Below are 21,304 nucleotides of genomic sequence, written 5' to 3'. Positions count from 1 at the left end.
TAATATACGTAAATGATTTAGGGAACAATATAACATCAAAAATAAGATTGTATGCAGATGACATAATTGTTTACAGGGAAATAAATACCATTGAGGATTGTTCAGAATTACAAAGGGACCTTGAGAGTATCAAACAATGCGTTGAAGAGTATAACATGAAAGTTAATGGAGGCAAATCAACTGTTACAACATTTACAAACAGGAGTTTCAAAACTGAATATACTTTGGATGGGGTAGTTATCCCAAAAGATGGCAAGTGCAAATACTTAGGTGTAAGATTTGAAAGTAATTTGCATTGGAAGGTTCATGTGGATGACATTGTTGGGAAAGCATACAGATCGTTACATGTCATAATGAGGCTACTTAAAGGATGCAACAAAGAATTAAAAGAGAAAAGTTGCTTAAGTATGGTTCGTCCATTATTGGAATATGCAAACAGTGTTAGGGATCCTCACCAAGAATACCTAATAAAAGAAATAGATAGTGTGCAGAGGAAAGCAGCAAGGTTTGTAACAGGGGATTTCAGGAGAAAGAGTAGTGTATCAGAAATGTTAAAGAAACTAGGGTGGGAAACTTTAAGTAAGAGAAGGGAGAAAACTAGACTTATAGGTTTATATAGAGCCTATACAGGAGAAGCAGCATGGGGAGATATCCGTGAGAGGCTTCAGTTGGAAAATAATTATATCAGCAGGACTGACCACAAGTATAAAATTAGAAGGAATTTTAGCAGAAGCGATTGGGGTAAATTTTCATTCATTGGGAAGGGTGTGAAGGAGTGGAACAGTTTACCAGGGGTAGTGTTTGATCCTTTTCCAAAATCTGTACAGATATTCAAAAAGAGAATAAACAGCAACAGAGAAAATAAATGAAATGTTAGAGGGCATTCGACCAGTGCAGGTTAATGTAAATAAAAAATGTGTATGGATAAATTAATTCCATCCCCTGGTCTAAGGAGTTTGGACAGCCAAAGTAGAGGACTGCCTGTGGGGGTGAAGTACAGTGGGGACTTCGAGGGCCTTGGGACCGCTACGGTAGCTGTGAAGGCCCTTCAGGAACTCTGAAAAGTGGTGGTAAAAGGGGCTCTGGTTAAGACGCAGCAGGTCGTTATGCTACTTAAGTTCCAGAATGGGTAAAGAAAAAAAAAAGTAAATAAATGCAATGTCAATTTTAATCTTATACCAGTTGTACAGTATCATTTGAAGTAATTCCACGTACTGTACATCAGATGACTATATTTGTAAGTAGTACAGGAGATATTATAAGTAGAATTTTGTAAACAATGTAAATTTATTAAGGATGAGCTGTGTGTTTAATAGAAAAAAATGTTAGCATAAATTATATAATATTGTATTATAGGAAAATTTTATTCTCTTGTTAATTTAATATTTAGTGCTTGACAATAATGTATTTTAGTGTACCATTTGCCACCAAGGTAAACGCCTCATTTGCAAATAAAGAGATTTTGATTTTGATTTTTATTCTACCAGAAAAAAGAATAAGCTGATTATTTAGAAATTTCAATTAGACAAATAACATTTCCTCTTAGATGTCACTTCGCTGAATAGTTGAAATTACATGATAAAACAGTTAAAATGATATTTATAACATCATTTTGAATATTTAAAATAAATTAAGGTGCAAAATTCATCAATTTAATCGCTCTCATTAGAACTATGAAACACAATTTGTTGCCTTAGTTTTGAAGTGGTGGACAATTTCTTATGTTCAGCACACAATGAAAGGGAAGTACACACGAAATAATATTGTTATTGACTTTACGTCTCACTGACTAATTTTTTACGGTTTTTGGAAACACCGAAGTGCTGGAATTTACTCCCGCAGGGGTTATTTTACGTGCCAGTAAATCTACCGAGACGAGGCTGATGTATTTGATTACCTTGAAATACCACCGGACTGAGTCGGGATCGAACCTGCCAATTCGGGGTCTGAACCACTCAGCCCAAGTACACCCGAGATAATTATGTTAACCCAAAGAACGGCCCTGGTAATGCTAATGTAATGTTGACATATGGCATAGCAGCACTTCACACAGTAATGGTAACCTTAGTAATGAAACGATGAGACACTAAAGATATATTCGGGTTATACCCATTAAAGAACATCAGTGCAAAAACTCTATTGACTCCAAGCACTGATATCTAACCTACATGGACGAGCTTCAGTTTGGTGTAGTCTGCTTGATAACAGATAACCATAGCATGAATCCGAAGGTATTGGTAGTGAAAAACCCTGCATTAGAAACCCATCCAATCCCTCCAAGTCACTATTTCTTCCGTGTAACAGTATACAGATTGCTCCATCTGTCACACTTATAAGTTTTGTTACACTCCAAGATCCAGGCAAACATTTCCGCAGGCAAGCACAGATTACTGTAAAATACACTTGCATCGAAATCATTTGACACTTTGAAGCACACGAGACACTGACGAATTATCACAATATCAATTATATTCTATCTAAATTAATATTTTTCGAGGAACATGAATAGGTTCACCATTTGGAATTAGAGAAAAGTCTTCGCTAACCTCGGACTTATTCTCTAAATGATGTATGCATGCTACAGTTTTATCATGGACTTCAAAATAATCATGATGTATATTCCTAATCCATTTCTCTCTTAATATTTTATTCCGTAGAAAAACTAAAGAATAGTTGTATGACAGGCATTGCCATAGTTAGACTTAAACCTGTTTCACAACACGATCAAAACAATCATACTCTCACATTACTGTGTATAATTACAAATCATAAGTGTCCACTGGCTCATATGAATACACTCACACACTTATATTCTACAAAGAAACTAACATTTATCGTCAAATTTAATTAAATTACGACTACGTACGATAACAACAAACCAAAACAAACCCACATTTCCAACATATCCGGCTACTCGAATCGCTATCTTTGAATGATCACGAGCAGCATTAAGGTCTGAGGATTGGAATCGGTCTTGGCTTGACCGCTAGATGTCAGGTTTCCGTTCTGTTCTTGGCGGGCTTTTAACATTGTGATATGCGGAGTAGTTGTGATGCTGTGTTGATTTTGTGCAATTTATTGTGAATATTGTTTCTGTCAGTTAGTGTCTGTGAGGTTGAGAAAAAGGTGCACTGTTGTGTACCTCTCTGTATTTTGGACGACACTAAAAAAAAGCATGAAAATTGACGTTCCATAGTTTCCCTTCCGAGTGCGGTTTAAGGGAGAAATGGAAGCAAACTCCTTCTATGCTAGGTGATATAGTAGGATCTCTTTAGGTACCTAGCAATTCTTCTCATAAAACAGATTTCAGTGTAAGCACATCAGTTAAACTTCCTTCTGTTTTCATTGTGTATCCTGTTCACAAACAGGAAAATCTGAAACGCAGGAAGCGTCCAGCTCCCAAAAATGATGTGTTGTCATCAAAATTTAGTAAAAGTTCCGATTCAGATAACGATGAATGTACCATATCTTCATACGTCAGCTACAAATGAAAAAGGAGTAAAAGTCTCGTTTCTATATCAAGGAAAGTCTACGAGTATCTCTGTTAACGTAAGATAGGAAAAAAATATACGGATGAGAAAATTAAATACCAGACAACAGAAAATAATCTGTAAATTGAGAAGTAGGATATGGGTAATGAAATCAGAAATAAAATTTTACGGTATCTGAACTTGAACAAAAAGCAAACCAAATTGAAAAGCATGCTAAAATTGGTCATTTAGGAGCTTTATTCCTGTTAGAACAAATTTAATTTTCTTCTTTCTTCATCCGTTTACCCTCCAGGGTCGGTTTTTCCCTCGGACTCAGCGAGGGATCCCAACTCTACCGCTTCAAGGGTAGTGTCCTGGAGCACCAGACTTTGGGTTGGGGGATACAGCTGGGGAGGATGACCAGTACCTTGCCCAGGCAGCCTCACCTGCTATGCTGAACAGGGGCTTTGTGGAGGGATGGGAAGATTGGAAAGGACAGGCAGGGAAGAGGGAAGGAAGCGGCCGTGGCCTTAAGTGAGGTACTATCCTGGCATTTGCCTGGAGGACAAGTGGGAAACCACGGAAAACCACTTCGAGCATGGCTGAGGTGGGAATCGAACCCACCTCTACTCAGTTGACCTCCCGAGGCTGAGTGGACCCCGTTCCAGCACTCATACCACTTTTCAAATTTGGTGGCAGGGCCGGGAATCGTACCCGGACCTCCGAGGGTGACAGCTAATCACACTAACCACTACACCATAGAGGCGAACACAAATTTAATTGTACGGGAAGAAAAAAGAGAAATACGGTGAAACAACGCTAAATATTTGTGTAACCAGCATAACATCGCTCACTAAACAGCGGCATCAATACGAATGTCAAAATATCAGATGTGCGGAGGAAAAGATTGGATTGCTGATAATTGGTGAAAGGACGATTAAACCCAAAGTTATTTATGACCGCAATCTCAATCTGCTTATCGGATACTCTGAGGCACAATTAAAGTAATCGGTAAGAAGTGACAAACTCGCCATTAGATTTCTCTGCTTCTTTCGTGAATTACTTATTTCATTTAAACATATTGTAAGAAATACATTGTAGAAAATAAGTCAAACAATTGCTCTTGGTCTATCTTTGATCTCATATCTGTTTGCTGCCTTCTGAAATTACTAGGTTTAATGAATTTTTTTAGTTTTTTGTATTCGAACGTGTTGCAATGTGCGGGCGAGACAGAATATTAAAGAGAACTCTAGCGGCACTTGCCGGAAGTATCTTGAGGACAAGTCTAGTGTGCTGTATTTCCTGGCCTTGTGTATCTCATAGGCAATGGCTTGACTCGCTCGTATGTAGCAGGGAATCGATACGGAAGAAGATCTATCGCATTTAATATAAACGCTAGAGTAGTGTATGAATATTGATAATGGAAAAAAAAAATTAACAAACCTGAATTTGCCCATAATTTTGGATGAATCAGTAAAAGGGTTCTCATTGCAACCAAAAGATCTTGCAGGGATGGCTGAGTGTGACTGACTGGCTAGAAATGTGGCCTTGGGACGGGGGTTTATGAGTTAGGTATTTTTGTTACAACAGCTAGCCTCAACCGTTCTGCAGGTAGAAAAAAAAATGCAGCTTCTTCTTCTACTTTCAAGTGCAAAGTACCATAACAGCAATTGCTACAGTCCCAATATTTAATATTTAATTTGACGTCAGAAAGTAATGCGAGTTATGTGTGGAGATTTTTTCTCTGCAATTTCAAATGTTATAAGTGGGGTGCGAGATATACACGGTGGGGAGTTATATGCGAGCAAATATGATAGTTACTGTTTTAAGAGGAATTATGCAGCCATGCCCTATTAATACTAATCAACACCAAGAAAAATACAAAACAGCTCTGCAGGCTCCTTCTACAATCCCACTAGGAAACAACACCGTAAATAAAGTTCCTGCAGTCAAGTACTTAGGAGAATGGATCTCAGCAAGTGAGAGAGAAACTTCGGCCACAGACACCAGGTGCACCAAGTTAGAGAAGACTTATCATTCCTGTAAAAGCATCTACACTTCCAGGTACCTCTCCAAGAACCTAAAGCTGAAGCACTACAACTCAGTAATAAGACCCTCTGTAGTAATAATAATAATAATGATGCTACTTGTTTTACATCCCACTAACTACTTTTACGGTTTTTGGAGATGCCGAGGTGCAGGAATTTTGTACCACAGGAGTTCTTTTACATGCCAGTAAATCTACCGACACGAGGCTGACATATTTGAGCACCTTCAAATATCACTGGACTGAGCCAGGATCAAACCTGCCAAGTTGGGGCCAGAAGGCCAGCACCTGAACCGTCTGTGCCACTCAACCCAGCAAGATCCTCTGTACTCTATGCCTCTGAGTGCCTCTTTTTGAATCGAAATGGCCTACTCAGAAAACTAGAACTTAAAGGGAGGAATATCTTGAGGAGGACACTAGGGCCCATAAGAGAGGAGGATGGCACCTACAGGATCAGTCACAACAAGGAGCCTTACGAACATCAGGAAGACATAGTCACGTTATGAGGAAAAGGCGACTGACCTTCTACGGGCACATGACCCGCCTGAAACGCTGCAGGCTCATCAACAGAATCCTCACAGCGACAAGTAGGGGAAAGGCTCCCAAGACCAAGTGGATCACCTCAGTAAAATCAGACCTAGAGGAGCTGCTGATCCCATTAGAGACCACAGAGAACTGATCTCAGTACCAACAGGCCACCCTACACGGAGTCTTTCCACTGTTCCTCTCAAGCAAACAGAGTACGGGGACTACCAGGCCTAAGTGGACGGATAGGAGGAAGTAGGTGCACAGCCAGAAAATGAAAGCGTACTGGGCCAAGAAAAAGCAGAAGACCCTAGCTAGGAGTTAAGACGAACCCCGTGGTCTCTAGTTGGCCAAAACAAACAAAACAAACAAAAGAAATAAAATTAACAACAACAACAACAACAACAACAACAACGATGATAATAATAATAATAATAATAATAATAATAATAATAATAATAATAATAATAATAATAATAATAATAATAATAATAATGGATTAATGGTTGGTTCTACAGGAACCATTTCCCTCTTTTTTGTCAAGTTCTGCAAATCCTTAAACTTCAATCAGGCATTAATAAGAAAAGTTTCAGTGACTGCCTTGAAATATTCAATCCAAATCCTGAAGAACCACATCTCCCAAACTTTTTAATGCAGCGACATGCGTCAAATGTGCTTAACAACCATTATAAAATCAACTCACAATTACTTCTAAAATTATTTTGTTTTACGCTATGCTTTGTCCTCAGTTTTCCAGTTGGGAAAAGTCAAAACAAACAAACAAACAAACAAACAAACAAACAAACAAACAAACAAACAAACAAACAAACAAACAAACAAACAAACAAACAAACAAACAGAAGGAGAGACATGACACATACAGTTAACAGTTTTCATGTTACTACGGTTGTCTACAGCGGCCATGAGCGACAGAAAACACATTGAGATTTCCTTTTGTCAAGATAAGCTTACATACATTTTCTCAATTAGGTACTGTTTAATGAAATCCTCTGGTTGAAAGGTATAGAGCTATACAATATACAATTTCCATTGTAGTGACAGAGTTTTGAATCTCCATTAAAATTATATATATTTTTAAAAATATTATTTGTCACTGAGAATAATAATAATCGTATGGCCTCAGCTACCATGTGCAGACATTTCAATTTGACGCCATTTGGCTGTCTGCTCGTCAATTTCGACGTTCCGTTTTACTCTAGGCCCACTAGATGGCAGACCAAGTAAACCGAAACTCTCTTGGGCGTCTATGGCTGAGATTTTTAATGAATTTTGTCGGGTGAACACCAAATGTGCCACCAGAGATCTTTTACATGCCGACATCGTACGACTACCTCTGCCGGGTTTGAACCCGCTATCTTGGGATCCGGAGGCCGACGCTCTACCACTGATCCACAGAGGTAGCTTGTCACTAAGAATTATTTTAAATACAAACTCAATTTATTATAAGTAGTCAAAATTGTTTTTACTGTATGGATTTACAAAAGGAAATAAAAGTAAAATAAAACACAGTAACTCATTTCTCCATCCTGAGCTCAACAACTGTGAATTGCAATGTACTGCACACTACTTACAACCGTCAGGAGGAGGTGTTGGATTTGGAAGAGTTCCAAAGTTGAAGCTCATGACCTTCCCTGAAATGGCTGTGTAGTACATGAGACATCCTGTCGGGGCTGCAAGTAACAGATATGGCGAGTTAGTTTACTGGACAAACAAGATCAAATTTTATTTATAAGGCAGTCTTTACATTAGTTAATTTAGGAGTGGTGATAGTTATTGTTTTATGAGGAATTATGCAGCCATGCCCGATTAACACTAATCACTTTACAAAGGAAAGGAGTTATTGCATCCTCCTATTCAGTACAAGTATATCCATCTTTAAATGGAGTAATTCTAACCAAACATGTTTTGGCTCATTTTTGAGCCATCTTCAGTTAAAATGTTAAAAACTACATGATTAATGTTAAAAGAATGTTGTTAAAAAATACAATGAGAAAGAATATACAAAAAACAAGTGCAACATGATGAAGTTAATACAATATGAGGTTGTAGCAAGGTTGAGAACCTCATAGTCTGAAAGTACAGTATGTTACAGTGAAAATGAGGATGAAATCACAAAAATTAAAAGTTGAGAAACAGTCTATCATCATTGAGTCACATGTTCAAAAAGTCTAGAGGGCAACAGGAATTGAGAACATATTTTGAGAGGAAATAAATGCCAAGTGTTGCATGTGTGGAAACCGTCAATAAAATCCAAATAAAATGTGTTGCATTTTACAACCTGTGACAATAAAGTTTGGTGAATGAAGTCAGAATGCAACGCTGCACCTGCATAGCAGCAGGTTTCGACCACCTGCTCCCAACGTTATTCAGTTGAACATCATGTGTGTGCCGTGTATGACCTGTTTGACACAGTGCGTGTTTAGTGCGTTAGTTCTGAACTGCAAACAGGAACATGAACGACCAAAATATCAATGTACAATTTTGTTTTAAGCTTGGCAAGACACCGAAATAAACACATGCGATGCTGGTTCGTGATTATGAAGATCAAGCACTGTCCTTGAAGTGTGTGTACGAGTGGTTCGCCCGTTTTCGAGGGGGCTGAGAAAGTGTTTCTGACAACCCCCGTAGCGGAAAACCGGCGACCGCTGTCGGTGACAAAAACATTAAGAAAGTGAGGACATTAATCACGAATGATCGGCGATTAACTGTGCGCATGATAGCAGATGAACTGCAGATTAAATGTGAATCCATGTGACAAATCGTTACCGAGAAGTTAGGGGAGAGGAAAACGTGTTCTCGTCTTGTGCCACATCACTTGACTGACTATCAGAAGCAGGTATGTTTAGAGGCTTCACAGGATTTTGTCGAAGCGGCAGATGCGACACCAAATTTCTTGAACTGTATCATCATTGAGGATGAATTGAAATGTGACGAGGCTTTTGAACACCATCCTAAAGGAAGCCTTCTTGCAAAGTTTCCAGGATATGTATCACTAGGGCTCTCTAAAGACTAGGTATGCTCGTCCGCCATTATGGTTCATTCCTGCACTACGTTGGTAAGACAGTTGACCGCCCCAGTCTTGCATAATCCTCTTTTCTACTGTTCTCCAACCTAGAAAATAAACTAACATAATGTAAAAATAATCATTATCAGTATTACTCAAACGGTTGCTCAACATACTGTAAATGTTAGTAGGCTATATTTCGTATATTATTGTGGAATTTTTACTCGAGACAGTGATTGTACGAATAGCAAGGTCATTGATAATTTGCCTTTTAACAAACAAACTAGGCATGTATTCTCACTGGAGAAATATTAGAAAAAGTAGCTTAGAAATAAATCTGTTTATTATTATTAATAATAATAATAAGTAGAATAGGTTGTCCGTAAGCTATGCGCCGCGGTACCGTCAAATGAAATGAGGGATTCCGTGGTATTGATGTAGGCTACTGTCATTCTTAAATCGTGGAATTTGATGTGATAATCTGTCAGTGTCGAAGATATATAAATTGTAATAAAATATTTTGATACCATATAACCTCAGTCAGTATTTCATACTTGCGTGAAATTTATTTAGCGTTATTTTCAATGTTAACGAAATAATAAGAAAAATATTCTTCGAACAAAACGCTGAAATGTGATGTATGAAGACAAACACACCCAAGTAACTGGGATTTTTTAAGCTTATTTCTTTCTTCTAAAACTTAGTCCCTTTCCTTATTTACCAGTATTTAAAACCAGACCTTCTATGTGAAAAATAAACTTAATTTTTGGTTAGTGTTATGAATCTCATCAGCGTTATGCAGTTGTAATGAACAGAGAATTTTAGTTTCTTCAACCGAACATTCATGAAATAAATGTTATTACAAATTACATTCAGGAAGAAAATAGGAATAGAGTAACTACTTCTATAGCTGAATCTTCTCTTCCAACCTGAAGCATTGCACTGATAAAATCAGTTACCAATGACTTGTAAGGGGAGTCACCCACGAGCTGAGGAGAACATTGTATTTTTTTTTTACTTTGAAGTTAACAGTACATTTTTTATAGAGATTCCATTGGTTTGAGGAGAAGTAGTATGATTCATCAGCACGACTTACCTTGTAAAACTTCAAAGGGTCGCAACATTAGTTAATTTGCTCACGCAGCACATTTTTAAAAAATATGAAATTTAAGTATTATTTTACAAACTTACTGTCTCCTTTTATTACAGTATTTACAAAACAATAACATTCCATTCCTTGTTTACATTTTTCTCTTCTTTTCCCAAGCAGGCCTATACATTTTACCCCGTTTCCGTACTTTTTTGTTAAAGTCCACAACAGCATAGAATCGAATGTTGAAGAAGTGTCTAATTTTTTAAAAATAATTACAGCACGTTGGAAAACATATACTGGACATTTTCATTCGAAATTTTCTCCATTACAAGATTTCCACCATTTTGCAATATACAGGGTAAAGCGTAATTCGCGCACTCGGGCGTCGCAGCGCGACTCCTCACATGCCAGCAATAAAAAAATGTCTCTTACAAAATTTCATCTTGCGAGTATATCCGGCAGAAAAACGACGTTGAAGATTAGCAATCTGGCAACACTGTAACCACATGTAGGGTAACTACCTCTGTCAGCAGGCATAAATTGTATTGTACAGTTGGTGCAATGGATAGAGTTTTGGGTTAGCATGCAGGAGGTCGAGTGGTCGATCCTGGGTTGAGGCGTATGTTTTTTATTTCGTAAATGTAGTCCAGGTGGTATGGTATCTGGCATCTTAATTGTCAACAGCGATTGCAGTGGGTCCTCTAGAAACCATTTGCACTTACATACTACGATCCTAGAAATGGACGAACAATCGTTTTCATTGGTCAGCTTTGAAAGGCGCCCTTTCCACGTCGTGGGCGTGAATTTATTCGCACCACTTCATCTACTAGATGTGAAACCTGTTTTCTTTGTACCCTCCTCCAATGGTCCCATAGATTAGTATCAACTATTATTCTTGCCTCGTTCAGGTCCATTACATTTCGTTAGGGCCTTACATTACCAGTAGGCCTAGCAACGTGCTCTGCAAATAATGTCCAAACTCGGTTACAATTTGTATGTGTTATCACCATGGTCCCAAGAATTCTGCCTTTCAACATTGCGTGTTGCGTCTGGTAACCGCATGCTGTTTAGTACGTATCTCAATGTATTATTATTATTATTATTATTATTATTATTATTATTATTATTATTATTATTATTATTATTATTATTATTATTATTATTATTATTATTATTATGTTTTAAATGTAGGATACATGTGACCTTAGAAACGGTGTCTTACTGTATCACAGTAAGTAATGTCAGATGGAAATTAGCAAATAAAAGATGCACCTCAACCCAGGATCGAACCATCGACCTCCTGCATGCCAACCAAAAACTCTACCCACTGCACCAACTGTACAGCACGACGGGGACGTGCTGACAGCGGTAGTTACCCTACATATGGTTACAGTGTTGCCAGATTGCTACTCTTTAACATCCGTTTTCTACCGGATATACTCGCAAGACGAAATTTTGTACGAGACATTTTTTTATTGCTGGCATGTGAGGAGTCGCGCTGCGACGCCCGAGTGCGCGAATTACGCTTCACCCTGTATAATGATTATAATCCCTATAGAAGACCTCACGGTTACAAATTCATATTTCATAACTTCATAACCTCGAAGCTGATGTTGGTTTCCACCTGTCACGTCTACAGTTTTGAAGCCAGATTGCTCTCCTAGAATTTTCAGAAGGGAATCTTAAAAACCTGTATCGCGCAGTAGAGACATTACTACAATTAAGTGCAGAACAACCCACCATTATGTAATAAATATCCGCACAAATATTGCACAATTCTGTCATGCACGTGGTGATTAAAGCAATACGCTCAATGTGATGAAGCGAGCGTTTGTAGGAGAAACTACAGTTTGATCACATGGCCCATTGTGCACGTATGAACCAAAATGGCGGCTAAGCATACCCATCTTATAGAGCCTTATGTATCGCCAATCTCAGCAGTGCACAGTTATGGGAGGGGATTATTTCGAAGGACAGTAAGGTCACTGTCGTGCATTGTTCATCTATGTTGATAGTACAGGACTATTCACCGAACTTTAATGTCACAGGTTGTATATTGAACACCCCTCATAATCTGTGAAGTTGCTTAAGGCACACAACATTTTGTATTAATAAGGTGGAAGAATAATACTATCAATTTGTTAAATTACGCTACACATTGATATGGATCATGAAATTGATTACTTGAAAGAAAAAGTTCTACGCAAAACAAAATAGTCTAAAACTGAAACTTTAAATTAAACATACAACATAGTTTGTAAAATATCAATCAACATCACAATAAATAAATCTACTAAAATTTACATCACACATAATTAAGAGGTAATACAAATCTTAAAAGTAGACATTCAGAAAGTACCCAGGAGCAAGGCATGTTATCTGACCTGCGCAGCAGCACAGGTCCTCTAGTGGACTTTTAAACCATTACTGAAAATGCTTATCTCTCACAAGTATTTCCTGACCGAAAAAGCGATTGGCTGAAAATACTAATCTCTCGGCATACAAGCACAACCACCTGAGGCACTGTGGGTGGGAAGAGCAAACCCATCATCACGTCCCGTCTTGTTTTTTAATACGGAAGAGGTATGTTGCAGCCAGCACACAACATGCCTACAGATATATGTATTTTGTAGTTTGCCTGTCTTTCCCATAAAAAATAGTGTTTGAAACAAAATAAGCAGAGATTTCAAGAACTCACAGTGTGAGTAGCAAGCAGCCCACAGCACCAAAAAAAAAATACAGTATATTGAAAATATTCACAAGTATATTAACATGTCCACATCTTGAATACACAACTTCTTAGTTGTCCTCATGCTAAGAGAACAGAGTAAGAAATGTAGGTAGCATGTGTAAAAGTCTGATCTTCTTCATCACTAGCCTTGTTCCATTAGGCTTGCCCGCCATTTCACTCGGTCCATCTCTTATTTGATCATCCTTGGTGTTGCCCTCCATCAGGGCCCACATTGGGGTGGTCCTTAGGTGGTGCAGTAATATAAGACCCAGCACCACCTTAACATCCTCATCTCTATCTCATGAAGGATCTGCTCATGCTTCTTTGTCACAGGTCAACATTCCACCCCATACAGTCCTACTCCCAGACAATCGTGAGAACTCGATATGTCCACTGCAGGCCTACAGCTCCAGCTGCCTTTATCACCTCCACTGAAATTTCATCTATTCCAGCAGTTTTTCCATTCTTCATGTTTCTTATTGCCATGTCAATTTCATTCATTGTAATTTCTGAATGAAATGAATGATGTAATGAATAATAGAATAGAGAAGAGCTGATTAAGATGGTTTGGGCACATAAAGTGAAAGAGTGATGAAAGAATGCCAAAAAAGATGATGGAAATGGAAATGCAAGGAAGGAGAGGCCGCAGAAGACCATGATTGAAATGGAAGAACACAATCCAATGCAGTGTTAGAGAAAGAAACCTCAACTGGGACACAGTGTTGGAGTAGGAGTGGTGGAAAGACTGAAGAAAGTGGAGAGGAACCATATTTGCCCCTACCTGGCCACAGCTGGATACTGGGAAATGATGATGATGATGATGATGATGATGATGATGATGATGATGACGATGATGATGATGAATATAATGGCAGTGCTACTGCAATATACATTAGACTTTAGATAGAGAGCAATCTTCCATCCAATCACTTAAAAACATTGTCCTCCAATTTTAAAGTTAAATGAATTTAAGTTTTGCTACATATGAATTTTTCCTCTAACATTATACATTTATCTTACTGCATATGTTTGATAACTTTGCACTATCGAAACTGACTTTCAACCTATTAGGTCATATTATGTACATTCAGTACATTTGAAGAGATGTTAAGTACAGAACGAAAATGGCCAACCGGACACCAGTGGTTGAAAGTCGGTTTCGATTACAATGCGGTCATGAAAATTCAATATTCATTGACTTGGCCCTCAACAGGCGACTTAAACACACTCTACAATGTGATAGCAGTAGTGGCATGTGGCAGTGTGATGGCAGAACAAAGATCACCTAGACCACCATAGCTCAATTGGTAGAGCAAACGACGCAAATGGGTTTGGATCCCACTGGTGTCCGGTTGGCCATTTTTGTTCTGTACTTAACATCTCTTCAACACATACTGAATGTACGTAACATGACCTAATAGGTTGAAAGTTGGTTTAGATTACAATGCAGTCGTAAAAATTCAATATTCATTTTCACACTATGCTAGAAAATGTGAAACTGTTCAACACTGGATACATAATTCATGACCTTGCAGTGGTCAAGGTCTGTCATGCCACACCAACACACTTTCGTATCTCTCCTCAGAATTTCCTCGGCCATATTCCTAAAGGATTAGTGCAGAGTACGTACAATATGAACAGTTAACTACATTGCCAAATTAAATTTGTATGTCAATGGTGACTGTATACAATAAATTTTAATCTACAGTATATATGTAAAATAAGAGTTTTGTCTGTACATTGCTCTGAATTTAAAAAGAATTATTTTTCTGTATCGGTCATGTCCAAAGTAAGAAGGAAACACTATTTTTAATTTTCTGTCGTCTCTGTCTTTATGTACGTACATATGTATGTATGTATGTATGTATGTATGTATGTATGTATGTATGTATGTATGTATGTATGTATGTATGTATGTATGTATGTATGTATGTATGTATGTACGTATGTATGTGCATCACAAGAGGATGGGTGAACAGAATTTAATGAAAATTGGTATGCAATGTTGGGGAGTAAGGCACTACAATCTAGGATATAAATAATTTTATTCAAGCTGGTGAAATGGTAGTTTAAGGGCAGGCAATTTATGATACTTAGGTCTTATACAATTTTACGAATAACAGGGATATTCATGAATTTAAATTTTTAATGCATTTTCCATATCAACACCAAGCTATGAGAAAATAGCTGACCAGAATTTAATGAAAATGGCACATGAAGTCGGGCAATAAGGCAATACAGTCTGTGAATAATTTTATTCACGCTAGGTGAAATGTAGTTTAAGGGAAATCCTAAAATTTAATTTTCAAATATCATTGTTATCGATAAATACTGCATAACAAAAGTTGTAGAGAATGCAATTTTCCGATCATAGATAGATATTCATAATTTTTGTTTATTTAATCCGATCCAGGGCACTCTAGATTTGCCATAAGACACAGAATAATACACAATAACAATTTTTAGGGAAGATAAAGAAGATTAATGTTTTTTTTAAAAAAATTATAGTTTACAATTAACCATATTAAATGGCATGAACTCCATATAAATGGTATCGAAGAATCAAAATGGAGTATTTGATGAGTGAGACGACTATCACATCTTGTAGACTTCTCGCTAGTTTATATTTTTGCCACCATGTGACGAAAGATTTGGGAATTGTTCCCCTTGCACCAAAGAAACGTCCAGTCACAGAATTTTTTTAAAGATTATACGACTCAAGAAAGAAAGGGATGGTTGGATTACAGATATCCTTTTTCTCATTGTCTACGTCAGTCGGCTGAGAGGCTATAATATCAATCCTGCGAGTGCTGCCTCCATCGGTGATGCAGTGGACTTCTTCGTACACTTCTAGATTTTTGAGACGAAGAGCACTAGCAATCAGGTTTCTGATGATGTAATGGCGTTTGATCCTAAGCAGTTCTCCTTGAAGGCAACGCCCCAGCACATGTGGTAAGGTTTCATACTCACTGCAGTGTCTGCAGTGGCCTGTGCTGGTAGAACGTCCCAGCAGAGTACGTACTGGTGCAACCATCGCGGTCATCTTCAACATTTCCCTCCATTCCGAACAAGTTAAACCATCCCTTCTGGTATCCCAAGAATTAGCAGCAGGAATTTGAGCAAATAACTCAACACCTCTTCCTTTCTGTGGATATGCACACAAAGCTTCAAATTCACGTGTTCTAAGTATATCACACAGTTGTCTAACAGATTTCATTGATGTCTCTTCATTGAGTTGAAGTTCAGATAGGCAGCGAGTTTTTATTGCTGTGAAATTTCGAACAGCGTTTACGTGCAAATCATTCACAGCTTCTAGCTTAAGATTGATGTTTAGCTGTTGAAGGTACGCTTCCCAAGTAGCGCGCATTAATGCTAACCCTTTATATTTGTGGCTCGAATAGATCATACTTTGCAAGTGATAAAAATCATTGCTATCCGTATTGAAGATACTGAATGTAGGATGCTAAAAGGTTAGTTTTTTCCACCTATTCAATACATATAAATTTTATAAATTAGGAATTTATTATTGATTCCACTTGAGACATGTTTCGCCCTTCATTGAGGGCATCATCAGTCAAAATATCAACTCAAGGTAAAAAATCAGGTAACTGGTTAGTAGTTGACATGTACAAATTAATACATATTATTAATACAATTACAAAATTAAGTATGGGAAATAGTTGTACAAAAGTGATGGTTGAACATATAGGTTTATAGATGAAAAGTCAGCACCAATGCCTAAAATTAACATAGTAGAGTTTGGCAGTGGTGCTATGGAGAAACAGTTGACGCAATCATAGGAAAATAAAAAGTTAAAAAATATTTACATTAAAACAATTAAGGGAGAAAAGGTGTAGTGTTCGGTGTCAATGTTTGTAACCAAAAATTAATGTCAAAGGTTGGTAGCTATACAGTATTTACATTGTTCAATTGAACAGTTGAGATAAAGTTTTTAAAATATTTACATTATAGCATTCAGCGTAAATGTTTGTAATAAAAACTATTGTGTACAATAGTTCAATTGAACAATGTAAATACTGTATAGCTACCAACCTTTGACATTAATTTTTGGTTACAAACATTGACGCCGAACACTACACCTTTTCTCCCTTAATTGTTTTAATGTAAATATTTTTTAACTTTTTATTTTCCTATGATTACGTCAACTGTTTCTCCAGAGCACCACTGCCGAACTCTACTATGTTAATTTTAGGCATTGGTGCTGACTTTTCATCTATAAACCTATATGTTCAACCATCACTTTTGTACAACTATTTCCCATACTTAATTTTGTAATTGTATTAATAATATGTATTAATTTGTACATGTCAACTACTAACCAGTTACCTGATTTTTTACCTTGAGTTGATATTTTGACTGATGATGCCCTCAATGAAGGGCGAAACATGTCTCAAATGGAATCAATAATAAATTCCTAATTTATAAAATTTATATGTATTGAATAGGTGGAAAAATCTAACCTTTTAGCATCCTAGATCATACTTTGTCGGCGTGTCACTCAGAAGTTGTAGAATTTCTTTAAGTGCGCTTCCGATCATGTTGTCGGCTTTTAACAGACTTGATTTGGGAATTTTCTCATACAAAACAGTCTGGAAGGGGTATATCAGTGTAGGGCCAATAAACCAATTTATTACAGTCAGTTTTTGATGCTGTTGGAGTAAGTGAGTCCTCGTAATCTGATCTAAGATAGCTTTCAATTTTTCAAGTACCTGATTTTCATTGAAGATTAAAGTGTATCTGAAAGTTTCCCTTAAATATTTTATTTCTTCAAGCAAAGCAAAGTCACCTCCGTACAGGCCATGAAGGCCCGTGGAGGAGTGGAAGGTAAAGGCTTCCACCATTGTTAACCTTGGCACATGATGGGGTAGAGTGGGTAGCTCGACACCCAGCCGCCTTTGCCCCCAGGAATTAACCTGGTACTCATTTTTGGTGTAGGCTGAGTGCACCTCTGGAAGTGGAAATCTCGTTTCTTAAATTTTACAACTTCCTGCGGGGATTCGAACCCATATCCTTCTGGGTGAACCGAGCACGCCTTTACCACCTTGGCCAGGCAGCCCCTATTTCTTCACTATCATTTATACTTGTAATGTTTCCAGAGACCATCACGATATCATCAGAATGAAGTTTACCATTTTTTATAATAATGGCATTTAATTTGTATGAATTTATATGCAAACCTATTTCTTGAAGCAGATTTATGACAGAAGTGACTAGGATTGAAGCTGCTGCTTGGTCTCTAGCTATGATCACCAGATCGTCAGCAAAGCATAGGGATGTTAAAGGTACAGTGTTAGGACTCAATTGAAAACCATACATTTCTGATACTTTTATGTCTGCGAGTTCATCAAGGATGTGGTTTTTACCCCAGTTAAATAAGAAAGGTGAAATGGGATCTCCTTGCATCACTCCACATTTGATGTTTATCTTATCTGTATGATCACGAGCAGTTTGAAATTGTGTTGTGTTTTCTGTGAGAAGGTTGGCTAGTAACTTCTTAATGAATCTGGGTAGTATAGAGTTCTCTATTGTCGCCTTTAAGTGATTGTGTCCAATACTATCGAACGCTTTGCTGATGTCGAGGAATACTACGCAGCCCGAAATCTTTTTCATTACAGCTGTTCGTAAAATTCCATCAACAATATTTACGTTAATGAAAGAGCCAGGGGTCATGACAAAACCTCTTTGGAACTGGTTCAAAGGGATGTATTCCCTTACAATTTCATCAAGGATCTTACTAAATATGCGCCAAATAATGGAGCAAATACTAATTGGTCTCCATTTGGACAGATCATTCTCTTCACCGCCTTTATTTATAAGAACAGTTCTTGCTGCCTTGAGAACCTCAGGAATGAACCCACTTTCAAATATTCTTCTGATGATATGGGCTAAAATATTAGCAGTAAGTGGATCATAAACAGATTTCAATAAAACCTTATCCAGACCCGGGCTAGTGTCAATTGCTATGCTCTTGATAATGGAGAAAACTAACTCTTGAGATATTGAAATTGTATCATTTAAGGTATCATTCGTATAATTAATATAGGAGTCTCTCATGCAATCATTAGGAGTTTCAAATCTGTTCCTAAAATATCCTTCAACAGCATCTTTCTCTAGTTTCAAATTATTAGTTCTTTTGTCACTTAAAATGTTTCTAATTGCTTTCCTCGTTTGGTAAAAATATTGATAATGAGTCAGTTCATACTCAAATTTAGCCTTCTGTTGTTCACAATCATTCTTAGAGGATCTCTGTGGGTTACTGGAGGTTTTATATTGTCGGTTGTTGTTTTTGTAAGTGCCACGTTTACAAGCTTCGATATATCTAGTAACTGGACTCTTTGGACCTGGCAGTAGGTCTGTAGCTGTGGCAAGGAAGTTTACAAAATTAGCGACTTGTTAATTGAATTCAGCATCATTCAATTTATGCTGAAAAATACCTAACCATTTACTCAGTTCGTCATGGAAAGGTTTATTTTTTTGCTCTCTTTGATCAGAGGTTATTTCCAACTTCGTTGACTGACCATTTAAACTAGAAATAGGAATAGGATCTGAAGGTGGAATCTTAGACTGGCTAGGTATGGTCATAGGTGGATTCAACAAGCAGGCTCTGTATTGCTCTGGGTGTGATTTACTTATATGTATCTTAAGACCTTTATACATTTGCCCGCAAAATTGACATTGTGTTTTGTTATCAGTGGTACTCTTATTCATGTCATTTTTAGCCATAGTACAGGATGCATAATCTCGATAATATAGCTACAGATTATATTTGTCAATGATGATATGTTATTAGGCCTTTAGACACTATTACTATGAAACTGTAGAATTTATCAGAAAGTAGTGATGTGTAAAATACTTTGTCTTGTAAATGCAAACAATGAAGTGAAGGTATCATAGTAGGATATTTAAAGAGAGTTAAAGATGGCAAGAAGAGAGAAACAAAAATATTGAGAACATAGCCTAATTCAGACGTTGAATGATTAATGGACACAGAACACTTATATGATAACAAGTGGCTATCTTAGTAATTTGTTAGAATTACCGCCTAGTTGGCGTTGGTTTATCTTCAGCTTTGTTAGAATTATCACCTAGATGGCGTTGGTTTATCTTTAGCTTCTCTGTATAAACCTAAAGCTACTGGACATATAAATCAACACTGAACAAAATAAATCAAAATGGCTGGCATCTTGGCAAAAATTTAACTCACTTATTTAGTGAAAATTTTCTATAATGGGAGCACAGGTATCAACTGGTGCACTATACACTTCAATACAGCACAAAGTATATGAATCAGCCTATAAAACACAATTCAGCTTGTTAAACCACTAATGCCACCCACTTGGATTCGGAAGGTTTCCATCATGGCCTTCAGAAACTGTCGATGTTATGATTGTCTTAATGTGAAAAAAGCATGTCTTCATCAGCGTATATTGGCAAGAAAAATTGCAAAGATGATTATCGAAATGACAAAAAGTCATGAAGGAACATAATAAAAGGAGGAAGAAAGACTCCCTTTACATCGGATGTTCTAATATCACAGTCACAACACACGAAGACCTATAATATCGGAACCCGAAACTTGGCTTTCTTTTATACCAGAGGGAAGAGATGAAATCAAGGTCTCAATAGTACAAAACACTATGAAACAGCAAAGGGCCGCAGGAAACAAGGCAGCAAGTACGTCATGACAGGCCACTGACAGGGAGAGGCATGTTCACCTATGTACCTAGAATCTCGGCAACAACCAAAAATATATTATGCACATGTCAAGAACTTATCCTGTCAGTGACAGGTACTTCAGGTAGTCATTTATAATTCTGGTCTTTTGCAAGTAGTAAAAAGTAAGAAAACAGCAGTTGAAGGGTGGTCAGTGGTCCTTAAACAAGAGTTAAAAATGACATTGTTCTTATCGAGTTATAAAGCAGTTCTTTAAAGAATCAGTCGCTAAAGGGGTGGTTTTTACAGGTTTTTACAGGTTTTACTGTATATTGAAAGCCTTAATTTTCTATTCATTGTATTAAATTCTATTCTTACATATCTCAAAGTTGTATTTACCTAGTTCATTGCTGCAACAAGGTATTTGTGTTATCTTGATATTCCATCTACGATTAAATGCAAATGCTGTGTTGGTGTCAATAGAAATTTGGATGGGATTTGAGCCAGGGTCAAAATCCACGTATACTGCAAAAGAGATAAAGTACAATAAAACAACAAGTTTCGAATTATCATAACAATGTTGTAACAATTTTGATAGCACTCACTGTGTTGGCCAGTGTTCTCTCCACATATGCGAGGGACTGAAGTAGCTCCGCCGGTCACAGACAAGAAATCGTTAAGGCAGTTTCCGTTGACATCTGGCTGAGCCAGAGAGAAGTCAAGAAAATCCAGTCTCACC

At 37.3% G+C, this 21,304-nt stretch overlaps 1 protein-coding gene across 2 annotated transcripts in view; it reads right to left on the bottom strand.

Moving 5' to 3' along the window:
* The window catches only part of LOC136874711 (cubilin), a 107,998-nt gene that overhangs the window by 44,342 nt on the left and 42,352 nt on the right, over positions 1-21,304 (bottom strand). The window contains exons 4-6 of one of the 2 annotated variants that reach the window (XM_067148360.1): positions 21,171-21,303; positions 20,965-21,090; positions 7,635-7,733 (exon numbers count right to left, since the gene is read on the bottom strand). In XM_067148360.1, the coding sequence (XP_067004461.1) occupies positions 7,635-7,733; positions 20,965-21,090; positions 21,171-21,303 (358 nt within the window). The remainder of the gene's footprint in view (positions 1-7,634; positions 7,734-20,964; positions 21,091-21,170; position 21,304) is intronic. The other variant, XM_067148361.1, reaches the window with a different exon arrangement.

This window comes from Anabrus simplex, chromosome 5 (assembly GCF_040414725.1).
Source record: "Anabrus simplex isolate iqAnaSimp1 chromosome 5, ASM4041472v1, whole genome shotgun sequence".
Lineage (NCBI taxonomy): Eukaryota > Metazoa > Arthropoda > Insecta > Orthoptera > Tettigoniidae > Anabrus > Anabrus simplex.
This window is presented reverse-complemented; position numbering and strand designations above follow the sequence as displayed.